Below are 14462 nucleotides of genomic sequence, written 5' to 3' on the forward strand. Positions count from 1 at the left end.
GATCCAGAATAGAGGGTTGGAAGAATGGGAGTATAATAGAAGGAATATTGGGTTTAAAAGGAGCTACCCAGTCAGTCTGGTTGGTCATGGAGGGAGGATCACATACCCTGACAATGTTCCTTCCTCTTCCATTTAGAAGTAAAGCAGGTTGCTGGAAGGGAGCTTTCGGGAGGAGTAGAGCCCTTTGTTATAGAAGGCATACCCTGATAACCTTCCAGGGGGGGGGGTAGCAATTATTTAAAAGCAAGTTAGTTGAGAGAGTTTGGATTGGGTTATGGAAGGAGATACACATATCCTGACAACCTTCGGTTCTCTTCCACAGACAGAATGAGCTCTAAAGGTCAACTAATGAGTTTCTAGATTATAAAAGGTATGTAGTACTTTGTGTGGATAATCTGGATGTTAGACTGCTCCCAACTACACATCTAAGTTAACAAAGCTAATAAGAAAGAATAAGTGGCATCTCGGTCTTTATCTGTGAAGTACCTCACATCAGGATTCTACACTTCATCAGCATCTGAATCAAATGATAACACGCCAGACAAAATACTGTGGTGCAATAGCCAGTATATGTACCTAATCGAAATGCGCTTAGCTCAGTTAGCCACGATAAAGAGCTAGAGAAAAAAGCTCTGTCCTTCTGCACCCTTTATAGCAGCTATCCTTGTATTAGCTGCAGTGAAACTGGCACACTTTCCTTTGCTGTCTATATTCGCGCTGTCATCGGGAGTACACCAAGCTGAAACTCTGCCATCACTGCCAGGCAAAAAAAAAAACACAAGTGTTGTGACCATACAGGATTCAAAATTCGCATGATACGATAATATATTTGTAGGCTTGCCGTCCTGGTGATACTTCTCTTTTCCTGTTTACCCACAACACTACCAGATTAGACAGATTACCCATCTTTACAGCACTTCAAGATTTCTTTTTGCAGCATGAGGCTGTATATTTCATACTCCATGAACATTTCCCTTAAAGGAGACTGGTGTCACTATTGAAACTTTCACTAATGTGTTAATAAAGGAGTCCATATTTTCTTTCCTGTGAGTTTTCGAAGAACGTGGGAAGAAAGATTTGAATTGATTCTCCATCCACACAAGGTAGCCGCTCACTGTGAAAACCAGCATGTTTTTCTTTCGTTGAGGGTGTTGAAGAAGAAAGACTAGAACACAGAACAAGTGTTGAAGATGCAAGTCTTAAATTCATCCTAGGTGTGGGCATCTACGTAGATTTTGTGAAAACCAAAGAACTAAAAAACAATATATATAGTTCGGAAGGGTTGTCAGCCATTAATGAAAGTAAAACTACAACATATTTATTATCCTGACCCAGCGACTAAGAAATAACCCAAGAGAGCAGAACTAGGAGTGGTGTGTTTCTGGAAAGAAAAAATAAAGAAATGTCTTATCAATTCTTAACGGTAGCTGTAGAACTTAATGCTTAAAATTATATGAAAAATGGAAAATAGTGGTAAAAGGCAGAGGTTCCAACAGGAAGGTCCCAGGACGGGGCATGTGTTAAATTATCTAAGGGTATGGTTGCCACTAAAGGAAGTGGGAGTTCAAAGCTCACCTACTTAATCTGGCTACAGTGCAGATATTTTTTACAAAGGCCATAAGACACTACAGTATTCATTTGAGGGTGGAGGGGTAGCAGTTTTGCTTGATGTGGGTGGCCTGTGTGGATGCTATTAAACCACAGTTTTAAATGTGTTTGTGTTGGCGATGTTATTGATTTTGAGTTGCAGGCAGTTGTGTGAATTGTGATACTAGTCGTTTGTATCCAAGGATATTGGAATACGATGGTGGTCTGCTGTATGGTTTCGGTTTTTAGGTTGTGCATTCTATGGATAAGGGTTATTCAATGTGTACATAGGGTATGTTGTCCGGTTGGTTTAGCATTTAGCTCAAGAGAGTTAGGAGTTTACTTTTGTTTTTCTCTGGTGCCGCTCCTGTGTATTTAGTCGCGGATGCAAAAAGGTGGATGTAAAATATAATGTGGTTATGGACTATTATGAAGGATTAATGTCCTAGATGTCTGTAGTACTGGAGTGACAGTTGCAGGCAGAGATTGTACTGGAAATATCTACTGGTCATTGTAGGAATTTGCAACTTGAAAAGTTACTGAAAGTTGAAACCACATGAAACAAGGATTGCACGATTTACACCTGTGCTGGTCACTTCAGCACAGCATACCAACTCACTTTAAATCATTGTCAGAAGAGCAATGTCGCTCAATGTGTCTTCAGTCTTAATAGTAATCATGAACAGCATTCAGCAACCTACCTTTCCGGGAATTCTCCGCCATCTGCAAGGCTATCGCCACCAATGCCGGCCGCACAAAGACGTTTACCATCTGGTTTCGGTAAGATGCACACATTAGTGTAGTAACTGCATTCTTCATTACCAGCTCCTCGGTCAACACAGCATCAGAGTCCCGTTCATCAAGCAGATGAACTCGACCATTGAGAAGACAAAATATATTTGAGTGTACAGCAAGACTAGACAGAACAACTTTACCAGCAGGCAGGTTATCTGAAAGAAACAGAAACATATTCAACATTCAAAAAACAAGAATATGTACTGAAATAAATGAAGACACATTTTTTTTAATGTAACACACACTGTGAGTAAGTGCAGGGGTTGGAGTTATTCCCGTTGTAGTACAAATGAGTGCCACAAAACGTTGGAGTGTTCCAACAAGGGTAGAACTGGGTTGTTGCTGCTGGAAAGTTATCCATACAATAGTTCAATTTAAAGGCAGAAGTAGATATATTTCAGATATATCATTTATCGGGAAAAACAAAAAGTAAGAGATTCTGCTGCAGATCGGGAATCACCTTGCATACTTTCTTTGAATTGATATCTTGAAAATGTTAAGAGAAAACTTTCATATTGCAGATGGTGTTTAAAAAGAAATTGCTACAACTTTACCTCCGTTGTTTATACCAAGGTATTGCAGAGATTCTATTTTGCTTCATTTTTCTCAGCTCCCACTTAGGCCTGGTTGAACCTGCAGATCTAATGGGTGACGCTTTTAAAGTTGTAGTTGGGCACTAACTCCCAGTTCACACTCTGGTCAAGGTCTTCCACTGGTGGAGGACCAACAATAGCCAGAGAGTACACTGGGAGTTAGTACCCAACTATAACTTTAAAAGATATCTCTGGAACAGTAAAGGCTGGCAAGATGGGTTCAGAAGGTTCTGGAACCATGGGTAGCCGGTTGTAGATTACATATCATAGCAATACCCCCCAATCCATCTATAAATGCCTCTAAAACCTTCAAGCACAGCCTCCTCAGAAAAAACCCTGAAACACTGTTCCTTGACCCCTCCTTCAACGCCAAGAAAGGCGTGATAATAAATGACCTCAGATTTTTCACAAGAAAAATAGCCAAATGGCAAACTGCCTTCTCCAAGCTACTAACCATCGATGGAAAGAAAAAGATTCCCTACGGAACCAGGATTACAACGACACCCGCACAAAACCTCAGAGCCTCCCTGAATATAACTTCCTACAAAAACTGGACTGTTGTTATTCAAGCAGCTAATAAGGACCTAGAACTATTCGACAAAAAAATTCTCACACTAAAAACCCACACCAACACTCCACCAGTGTCCGCCAGGACCCAACTATTCCCTCTATCCCTATGTCTCCTGAATCTCAGCGACCCTCACCCCTACCTAGAACCTTCGAAAGAAGCATTAACAACTCACCTCCCTCAGAACTCATATCACTGATACCCTTAACTATAATCAGCAATAGAAACAACAACGCCCTCCCTCGATTCCCAATCTCCAACCCTCCTCATTTCCACATTCCGCCACCACCCCTATCCCCATAACCCTCTCCACAACCCTTTCCCGTCCGCCTGAGAAATTCAACACGTCAAGGGAACTCTAGCGAATTGCAAAAAAGCCCCCAACCCGCGCATACCCCTCGCATTCTCGACTGCCTCTCTCCCAGCCACTCAAACCTACCACACTGCCATCACAGTCATCGAACCTCCCAACAATACTATCCCCATCCCTCTCTGCTCGCCGTTACCGACTCCCCCTGCTGACCAATCTGAACTAGACTCACTCAAAACCCATATTAACCTCACTTACCGGAACCTACAAAACCTTATCCTAGAAATCAAAAACATCTTACAACTCACAGAAAAGTCTCTCTCTAAACTCAATCATCTTCAAAACTCGCTAGCTGCAGCCAACGTGATGAACACTATACCACCTCCTCTTACTAATCGACATTTACGTACACGCAAACTCCCCAACTACTTAACGGACTTGGAAATTCAAACTTTAGTACTTCTCTACAAAACTCCTACCTGCCCCATCACAAATAAGGAAGAATTCTCTATTCTCCCAGTCCCCATCAACCCAAACAGAACATCCCAACCGAATCACAAAACGATAAACCCGAACAACCTTCAAACAATAACCTCAGCCACCCCAAAGAACACACAAGCTGAAAATACTAAACAACTCGATCTAAATTTGCCGAAAAATAACCCTCATTGGACTACCTTCAAACTTTACGATCTCAGTGACATCACTAAAACATTGGCAACTATCAAACCCAACAACCTGTCCCCTCAAATTGCCTACCACACATCTACCACATCATCTCCCCTCTCTGGACCAAAATCATCAATGCCTCGCTAGTGCAAGGTCACATCCCGGATTGCCTAAAAACTGGTCAAGTCACCCCTATCCTAAAAAAAAGACAGCAAACACTTCCTACCCTAGCAATTTCCAACCCATAACCAACATTCCCATGCTAGCCAAGGTCTTGGAAAAATGTGTTCAGCAACAACTGAACCAACACATCTCGGATTTCAAACTGCTGAACAACTGCCAATCGGGTTTCAGACCCGGCCACAACACAGAAACAGACATTCTGCATATAGTAGATGACGCCCTCCTCGCTCTTGACCATAATGAAACCAGCATACTAGTCCTGCTCGACCTCTCATAAGCCTTCAACACGGTTAATCATGACAAAAAAGAAGACTGGAAATCAGGATGGGTTTATCTGGCACAATCCTTCAATGCTTCAAATCCTTTCTGGAAAACAGAACGCAATCATTCATGGTGAAAAAAATCTTTCACCCAACCTACTAGGAGTACCACAAGGCTCAACCCTATCCCCTGCGCTATTTAACCTCTATGTCGAACCACTCCCCGAACTACTACAGCAGGCGAATATTTCCTACCACATGTACGAGAACGACACTCAACTTTACATCAAGATCTCTTTCCATTGTAGAGATAAAGATGATGAATCAAGCTCTCGAAAAGACCGTCCTCTGGCTAACGACCAACTTCCTCAAACTAAACTCGCAAAAACTGAATTTCTTTTTAATCTCCCCCCACAAAAACTCTCTGGAGATAAAAGAATGTACCAAGATGATCACTGCTCTGAATTGCATGCCGACTCTTGCTTGGAATTACACTGGATAAGAACCTTAACATGCAAACACACACCAACCTGTTGGCTAAAAATGCCCACTTTCACCTCAGTTATCTCAGAAAAATGAAACCATTCATCAAGAACCATGACCTCAAAACTGCAGTTCAGGCCTTAGTCATCTCGAGGTTGGAGTACGGATGTACAACCCTCTCGGGGCTTCCCAAAATTGCAACAGCCCCTTTAAAAGCCTGTCTCAATGCAGCAGTAAGACTCCTAACAGGATCTAGGAAATTCGATCACATATCGCCACACCCGAAGGCACTCAACTGGCTACCTTATGAAGCTAGAATCCACCTAAAGATGGCTTTCATCACTCATAATGCCCAATACCACAATACCCCAGTACCTTTCCCGAAAACGTACTTTATCTGGAGGAAACAGACACTCTAGGAGCTCCGACAATCTACTTCTGAAACCCTCTAATTTCAGCAAGAAAAAAACTTCTGAGAGAGCATTCTCCGGAGCGGCATCAAGAATATGGAACTCGCTACCGCCGTACATCAGAAAGATCTCTTCTACACCACTATTCAAAAGGGAAGCAAAATCATTCCTGATGAGCAAATTCCTCCCTTAATTCCGCACATGCTTCACCATATGGGGCCTTACTTCCACACCAGCTTCTCACTGACTTGCAAGGCACTGAACCAGTCTACGACTCCAAAGTTGTTTCTTCACTCCCCTTAATGACACCTTCGCCTTTATGACTTATGATTACTCGAACTTGTTCATACTGCTCCAAACAAATCATCTCCTTTTTCGTTCCTGCTACCTGCTGAACCTTGTTAAAATGATTTTGATACTTTGTGTGCTGTTTTTGCAAAATGTTCTATACTTACTCTGCTTTCTTTGTAAACTGCTCCGATACCATACCCTGGGTCTTGTTCGCGCTATAGAAAACTCTAATAATAAATAAATAAATAAGCTGCACTGGCAGAGGTAAAGAGAAAACCAATGGTGTCTCTTTTGTGTGAACAGGGGAATACAAGGACCCCAGAAGGGTGCGTGCTGGGATGGCACCAGGGATACATTGTCAGGAATGTGCAGGCTCACCATAGGTCTTTGCAGGTTCCAACCTGTGCAGCTCCTTGACCCAAGTGATGATTTTCAGTTGCTGCAGGGAACACGTGCTTCTTGGGAGACTAGGTTTGCTGACGTGATCTCCACAAATGGGATTTGTGCACGTATTTCTGGCAGCCAGCACTCAGCTTGTTTCCTCACTGGGGAGCGGCCTACCCTTGACCCTGGTTCAGGGTAGGCTGCTCCCCACCTCGCTCACTGCTGCTCCTCTGTGCCACCGCTGCTCCTTTTCCTCCGCTGTTATTGCCTCCCCCCCTGTGCCATTTTTGTAACTTCTGTGTCTTCTCCCCCTTTGTCCTGTGACCCGCTGCGCCCTTCCTGCCGCTTCTTTTTCCTGCCGCTGCCTTACCCTGCGGCCCGCCCCCTTAGCGCCCATTCGCCGCCCCCCTCCCACCTCCCAGCTGCTCCTACCTCCCTTAATCCCTTATATGGGGGCCAAAGACAAGCCCGTCTGTGCCCGTCCGCGCCTGGAACGCACCCAGTGCCAGGACCCCTGGCCCCTGCGAACGCCACGATGCCTGCCTCCGCTACGGCTCCAGTACCCTCCACGCACTCAACACCGGCCGATCACGCACCTGCTGCCAGGCCATCCCGAAATGCACACAAGGACCCTTCTCCTGCCGGAACTGCAACTTCACCAGCATCAGGCCCGCCAATCCACCCACAGAAGAACCCAAACTTCCTCCGATGCATCCTGCTCAACACCCGCTCCACCCGCAAATATGCCGTCAAACTCTGGGACCTATTCGACACCAACGCCCCAGATGTCGCCTTCCTGACGGAGACCTGGCTGACCCCTCTTAGGCACCTGACATCGCCATAGCCATCCCGGAAGGCTACAAGATCACCCGCAAGGACCGCGCCAACGGGACAGGAGGAGGAATCGCCATCGTCCACAGGAACACTCTCATAGTCTCAACAAACACCGACGCCACCCTCAGCTCCACTGAACACATGCACTTCCAGATCCACACCGACCCCAACACATCCCCTGAGACGCACCCTCATCTACAGACCCCTCGGACCCCGAACCCAGTTCAGCGACTCCATCACCGACCTCGCCAGCACACACGCCCTCGCCTCTACGGACTACTTCCTCCTCGGGGACCTGAACTTCCACCTCGAGAACAACAACGACACCAACTCCGCCACCCTGATCGACAACCTCAGAATCACACAACTCGTCACAGCACCAACACACTCCGCCGGCCACACGCTTGACCCCATCTTCTCTGCTAGCACCCACGTCTTCTTCGACCGCACCACCGAACTCCACTGGACCGACCACCGCTGCATCCACTTCACCTTCTGGAAACCCAGCATACACCACCGCACCCAGCAGATGCCTCACCGCAGCTGGGGCAAGATCACAGAGGACCAGCTGACCACCGCCCTTGCTCAGAGCCCACCCGGAGACCCGACCGACCCCGACGCCGCAGACCGGAGCCTCAGACAGTGGATCAACAACTGCGCCAACACCCTCGCCCCGCTCAAGAAGCCAGTCAACACCCACACAAGCAAGAGAGCCAGCTGGTTCACTGAAGACCTCCAGGCCTCCAATCGAGCCTGCCGTAAGCTAGAGAAAAACTGGACCCGCAAAAAAACACAGGAAAACTACACAGCCCACAGGAATGCCACCAGCCAACACCACCAACTCATCAGATCCCCCAAAAGTACCGCCTTCAGAGACCGCTTAGGCAACAATGCACACAACAGCAAAGAGCTCTTCAGCATCGTGAAGGAACTCTCCAACACCAACAACATCCCACCATCACAAGACCTGTGCGAAGCGCTGACCACCTTCTTCCATCGCAAGACTGCAGACATCCACGACAGCTTCGACACCGTCACCACCTCGGCTTGGGGATTAAGCTGGATTGTGATTTGTCAATGGGCAGCCAAATCTCCACTGTTGTTGGGAGCTGCACAAATATCATCAGGCAGTTACGTAAGCTAGCCCCCGTTCTTTCTCAGTCCATGTTGCGAACAATTGTAGCGGCGACTATTATCTCAAGATTAGATTATGGGAATGCCCTTTATTTAGGCCTCCCTAAAACTCTGACTAATAGATTGCAGGTTGTGATGAACGACGCGGCGCAACTGATTTTTAGACTCCCCAGAAGGACCAAGGCCTCTCCCTTATTACAGAGCTTACATTGGCTCCCCATAAAAGAGAGGGTAGAGTTTAAGAGTCTATGCATGGCCCATAAGGCAATTTATGGCCATGCACCTGCTTATATCAGAGACCATCTGGAAGTGTATAGCCCAAAAAGAACACTCAGATCTTCTGATTCTCAGTTGCTGATCTGCCCTCGGTACAAACTTGTAACCAAGGGAGGGAGAGCCTTCTCTGTGTTGGTCCCTCAGCTATGGAATAAGCTGCCTGAGGGGCTACGCAGAGAGGTGAATCTCCTGCGGTTTAGAAAGTCCTTAAAGACATTTCTGTTTGGAAAGGTCCTGGGTGCAATGTAGGCTGGCTGTTGCACTACCTCTTTGTGTTGTATGTAGTTATTGTATGAATTTCACCGATTTCCGAGCGCCTAGAGACCTGCAGGTGATTTGGCGCGATATAAATCCAACATAACAATAACAATAACAATTATCCGACACCCCCGCTGGAGAGTACTTCTCAAAAAGCATGTATTCAAGCTGAGCCATTCACACTGAATTTCGCTTCAAGTATTGCTTCATGGCATGTAGCAAGATATTTCACATATATGAAAAGCAACTGGTGTGTAAATCCCAACTGGAACTTCTTAACATAAACAAAAGGGTTGATCTCCCCTCCTATTCCCGATCAAACTTCTCAGTCTTATCAAAGATAATCTGTTAACTATCCTATCTTCTAATCATGTCTTTAAACTTATCTCCAGCTCACTTTGGTTTATCACGGCACAGATATTTGTAATGCATATACATTTGTCAGTCCAAGAGGGTACTCCAGGCTGCATTAGACTTGCCATCATCATCATGGAGTGTCTAGCCATATGTTCCCATTTTAGCAATAATGCAAACATTCCAATGTACATATTCCGTAGGAATTATTCCACCGTTGGAAATGTATATTAAACTCCTCTAAACACATCTGCATTCATTTTTCAATGACATCCTACAGTTCCCCATGTATCAGATGCTCTGAATTCCACAATAAAGTAAATTTCGGGTTTTAAGGTAATGAAGTGAGTGGAGCGAGCAGGAACTGTTGTCTGTCATTTTGAACCCACACATCCAACATACACTCGGTTACTGGATTGATGTACAAAAACCATTGTTTGTCCCCATTTAGCACCCATAATAATTCCCAGAGATCCCTTCCTCATGTCCTGCTCCATGACCAACCCATGCTTTTGGAGGTGATATCAACCTATTTGCCAGTATATTTCCATTGAGCTGCCTAAAGTTATCAAAGCACTTCTGTGCCTCCAAAATCCCCTTAGCTTTATGATGACAGCCACATCTGATTGGCAGCTCTGAGTTTTCAGTCTTCCATCGTTTAAAACTATTTCAAGGCCTTGTCATGTACCTCTACTGGTAGAAGTCAGAAGTGGTAATCATAGAGAATAGTTGGAGGAAACACTGGTGTCTACAACTCTTTTTGTTAGATGCTTCAAAGGAGATGAGTGGACAAAGAAATTACTTGTTTGGGGGATATTTTGGGTTCCAGATCGCAAAGACAAGACTACCTTTCTGAATGCTCTGTGGTTCTAAATGCTCCTCATGGAGCCTGGGAGGGCGTTTCAGAGGGCAGATGCCAGGTCACGGAACGACCGACCACCCGCCTGTAGTCTTCTGACTGGAGGAACGCATGCCAGATGTTGATCTGCGGAGCGCAACGCGCTGCTAGGGACGTAAGGGATAAGAAGATTGGATAGAATAGGGGGAGATTGGGAATTTAGAATTCTGTGTGATATGCACAGTATCTTTGTTAGACCTGGCACCATTGGCGTGTGTCTCCCATTTTTTGTCTTTGCCTTCTGTGTCTTTCCTGTGTGTTGGTCTCCGTTTGCTGGACTAGAGGCTTTGGGCACTTTGCCACTGATTTTCAGTGCCAAAATGCAAGTGCTCCCTTTGCAAGTTATTGTAATGGATTAGTAATTCCATAATTGGCTTATTTGATTTACTTGTCACACCCTACTACAGTGCACTGTGTGTGCCCAGGGCCTGTAAATCCAATGCTGCTGGTGGGCTTGCAGCACTGATTGTGCCACCCACAGAAGCAGCTTGTAAAAAGTGACACAGGCCTGCCATTGCAGAGCCTGTGTGCAGTCGACTTGGCAAGTGCACACACTTGCGAGTCCCTAAACCTTCCCTTTTCTACATACTAGTCACCCCTAAGGTAGGCCCAAGGTACACCTGTGGACAGGGTGCATTGTACATGAAAGGTAGGACATGCCCTGATGTGTGTGGCATGTTCTATAGTGAAATACTGCCAATTTCGTTTTTCACTATTGCAAGGCTATCTGTTCCCATCGGCCAAAATGGGGAGTTTGTGCATAACATCTTATAAACATAACTGACCCTGGGAACAAGATGGGAAAATAAAGTTTAGTATGCCTGAACTCAGAATGTTAAGATGCATCTTTTAGTAAAGGTGATTTTTACATTCTGTGTTTGAAAATACCACTTTTAGAAAGTAGGTATTTTCGTGCCTATCCATCCAGAGTGCCTCTGCTAGGTGTATGTATTGCATGTCTGGCTTTTGGATGAGAGGGGTTGGAGAAGGGCAGCGGCTCTAGAAGTCTGATGAGTCAGGGCTGGGCTGAATAGACCTGGTCTGCATTTGGAGTGGTGGGAGGAGTAGCACCTTCACCTGAATAGGGCTGTGCCTGCATTCCACAAAGATGTCCCTGCCCTCCTGTGGTGTTTCTGGAGCCAGGGCTCACACTGACAATGGAGGTTGTTGTGCACTTGCAAAGTGCCCCACAGAACGGGTTCTGGCTGGGTACAGACACTCTCCCTTCAGGGAACAAAGGATTTTGGGGCATAAAAATAGGGGCCTAGACTTTTAGATCACTACTGGGAAATCAAGAGGAACCTTTGCCAAGGAGAAGAGCCGGATAAGCTGAGGAGGAATACTGCCCCTGTGCTGTTTGCTGTCTGGGGTTGGCCTACAGTGGCAGCTTGCTGACAAGGAAAGGAGGAAAAGGACTTTGCTGTTGGCTTTGTCACCTGCTTGAAGAAAAGATCTCTAAGGGCTTGAGACTAAGCTTCCCTCCTGTTCTGAAGTCTCAGGGACACAAAGACTTCACCTCCAGCTCCCCAGAATTTCCTATTTCCTTGCTGGGAATTCCAACCTGCAAATTACTGCACCAATCTCGACGCAAGGCTGCTGTGCGGCTGCACAAAACCACGCATCCTACCAGATCGACGCATCGAGGTGCCAAGACTGTAACAGCGTTGGGGGACGCAGTAAGAAACAGACGCATCCACTCCCCACGCAGTAAGAAAACAAAGCATCACTTCCTCTCCGGTAAGGAACCGACGCATCACCTCCCCTGAGCTGCAGTAAGCAACCAACGCATCACCTCCCCTGAAGCAAGGAACCGACGCATCACCTTACCTGTGTGTACGGAACCAACGCATCCCCTTCCCTGTGGCCATTTTGTCTGTTTTGCTTGATGCATCCCAGGTACCTTGTGAGAAAAGTGTTGCATTTACAACTGGCATTGAACTTAACTATTTTTACCATTTGAAAGCCTTATTCTTAAAACCGTTCTGTGGATTTTTGTCGTTTGGTTTTGTTTTGGTTCAGGTAAAGTTTACTTATTTTTCTAAACTGGTTTGGTGTCCATTTGTAGTGTTTTCACTGTATTTCTATATGTATTCACAAATGCTTTACACACTGCCTCTGAGATAAGCCTGCCTGCTTGTGCCAAGCAACCAAGTGGGTGAGCAGGGGCTATTTTAGGAGTGTATCCCCCCTTATCCTGACTAGAAGCAAGGGTCCCTATTTGGACAAAGGTACCTACCTCTGCCAAAAAGAGACCCCCATTTCTAACAGTCTTAAAGCGGATTCTCTTCTATACCGGGAGCCAATTCAGCTTGCGAATAGAGTTGGAGACTGAGCAGGATTTAGGAAGGGTGAAAAGAGTCCGTTCAGCTGCGTTTTCTACCCTCTGAAGGAGATTGAACCCTGCATTGTTGGCGCCCATGTACAGAGAGTTACATTAGTCCAGTCTAGAGAGTATGGTGGACTGGATAATGATCTGGCGTGTCTGGGCGTCGAAGAACCCAAGCAGAGGCTTAAGTCCTCATAAAAGCCCAAAACTGACACCAGCCACTGATTTAGTCTGTGCCTGAAAGGTCAAAGTACTATCAACCCAGATGTTTTACTGTCTCCTTAGGCAGTGGGGGTACCCCAACGAGGCAGGCCACCAACGATTGTTCCATAGATGGGTGACTCTTCCAGGGAGAAAAAGGTCTGATTTGTTAGCATTCAACTGCAAGCAGTTGGCTCCCATCCAATGTGCGATGGCCACATATCATCCTGGAACTTGACCATGATTCGGTCAGAGTTGTTGGACAGAGAGATCACAAGCTGAATATCATCAGCATAGGAAGCCAGGGAGAGCCCCCTACCTTTTGCTACCATCGCTAGGGGTTGAATGTATATATTGAATAGAGTAGGGCTTAAAGCTGATCCCTGCGGTACCCCATGTCATATGGTATGTACCTGCGAGCCGTAGGGGCGGGAATTCACTTGGAAGGATCTTTCCGACAAGAGTGATGTGAACAAAGTTAGGGTGGCACCTCGAATACCTATATCCTGTAGGCATCGCAGCATGATCTTATGTGATACTGTGTCAAATGCGGCGCTAAGGTCGAGAAGGATCAAAGCCGAGGTATTGCCCTTGTCCAGGGAGCCCCGCCAAAATTCGGTAACCCCCAGCAGAGCACATTCGGTGCTATGGCGGGGTCTAAAGCCATTCTGTGAGGAGTTAAAAATTTCAATGGACTGCACGAATTTGAAAATAGAGTTGATGTGGGATTCGGTCATTTTTGCCACAAAGGCTAAATCAATAAATGAAGGTAAATGGCAGAACATGGAGGTCGCTCCTCCATGAGCTCCTCCAGTGCTCTGCTGTAATTAGACATCCTCGCTCCCCGCACCTGCGACCACCCACAAACCTGGCAAGGAAGACCTGGGAGGGCTCTAGTGTTGTCACTTGCCCTGCAGTCATCCCCGGCTGCTGTGACTCGGCAGAGGTGAGCACATTCTGAGGTGGTAAATCCTAGCAGGCTGTGAAGTGGCGTGGCTTGCTGGAGGCCGGCTCCTCTCCCCAAAGGCCACAGTGCGGATGGTGACCGCCGCCCGCAAAGTACCAGCAAACGATCTTGGGTGAGAAGAGGAGGCTCAAGCCCAGATACACCCCCCCCCCCCACCCAGAGTGCGTTGAGTCACTGCGGACTGGGAGCGGCTGATGGAGTGGTAGGTGCACTCGGCCATACCCTTCCATCAGCAGGGTGAGAAGGATCTGAATTGGGCTGGCTTTCAACACGGGAACAACACAGTGCTGATCTTGACATTCGAGAGGCAATTGGGACAGAAGTACGCAATCGCAGCATTGGGCAAAGATTCTGTCCTCACGTTTACCCTTAGAGTAGCAGGCAGGCGGCCTAATAGTGCCCTGAACTCTAGTCATAATGGTGCATAGGGACCCCCTCTCCAAAGAGCAGGTTGGGAAGTAGAGATCGAGAGCCCCAGAGGAAACACCAGGCAACCGACTCACTTGCCTACTGAAGGGAAGAGACTCCCGTGGCAGGGGACTGCGTAGCCTGATGGTGGAGTGCAGGCATGACTAAAACAGCAGTACCAAGCCCCAGAACACCCAGGAGCGTGGAGAGTCGCCGCGGACCGAGAGCAGCAGACAGAGCAGTGAGTACCCAGCCTCACACCCTTCCATCAGT

The 14462-nt window shown here is 46.7% G+C and overlaps 1 protein-coding gene across 3 annotated transcripts in view; it reads right to left on the bottom strand.

The window, feature by feature from the left end:
* The window catches only part of GNPAT (glyceronephosphate O-acyltransferase), a 555169-nt gene that overhangs the window by 208129 nt on the left and 332578 nt on the right, over positions 1-14462 (bottom strand). For all 3 annotated transcript variants that reach the window (XM_078649084.1, XM_078649086.1, XM_078649085.1), the window contains exon 10: positions 2289-2537. In XM_078649084.1, coding sequence (XP_078505210.1) covers positions 2289-2537 — 249 coding nt within the window. The remainder of the gene's footprint in view (positions 1-2288; positions 2538-14462) is intronic.

Source organism: Lissotriton helveticus, chromosome 6 (assembly GCF_964261635.1).
Source record: "Lissotriton helveticus chromosome 6, aLisHel1.1, whole genome shotgun sequence".
Lineage (NCBI taxonomy): Eukaryota > Metazoa > Chordata > Amphibia > Caudata > Salamandridae > Lissotriton > Lissotriton helveticus.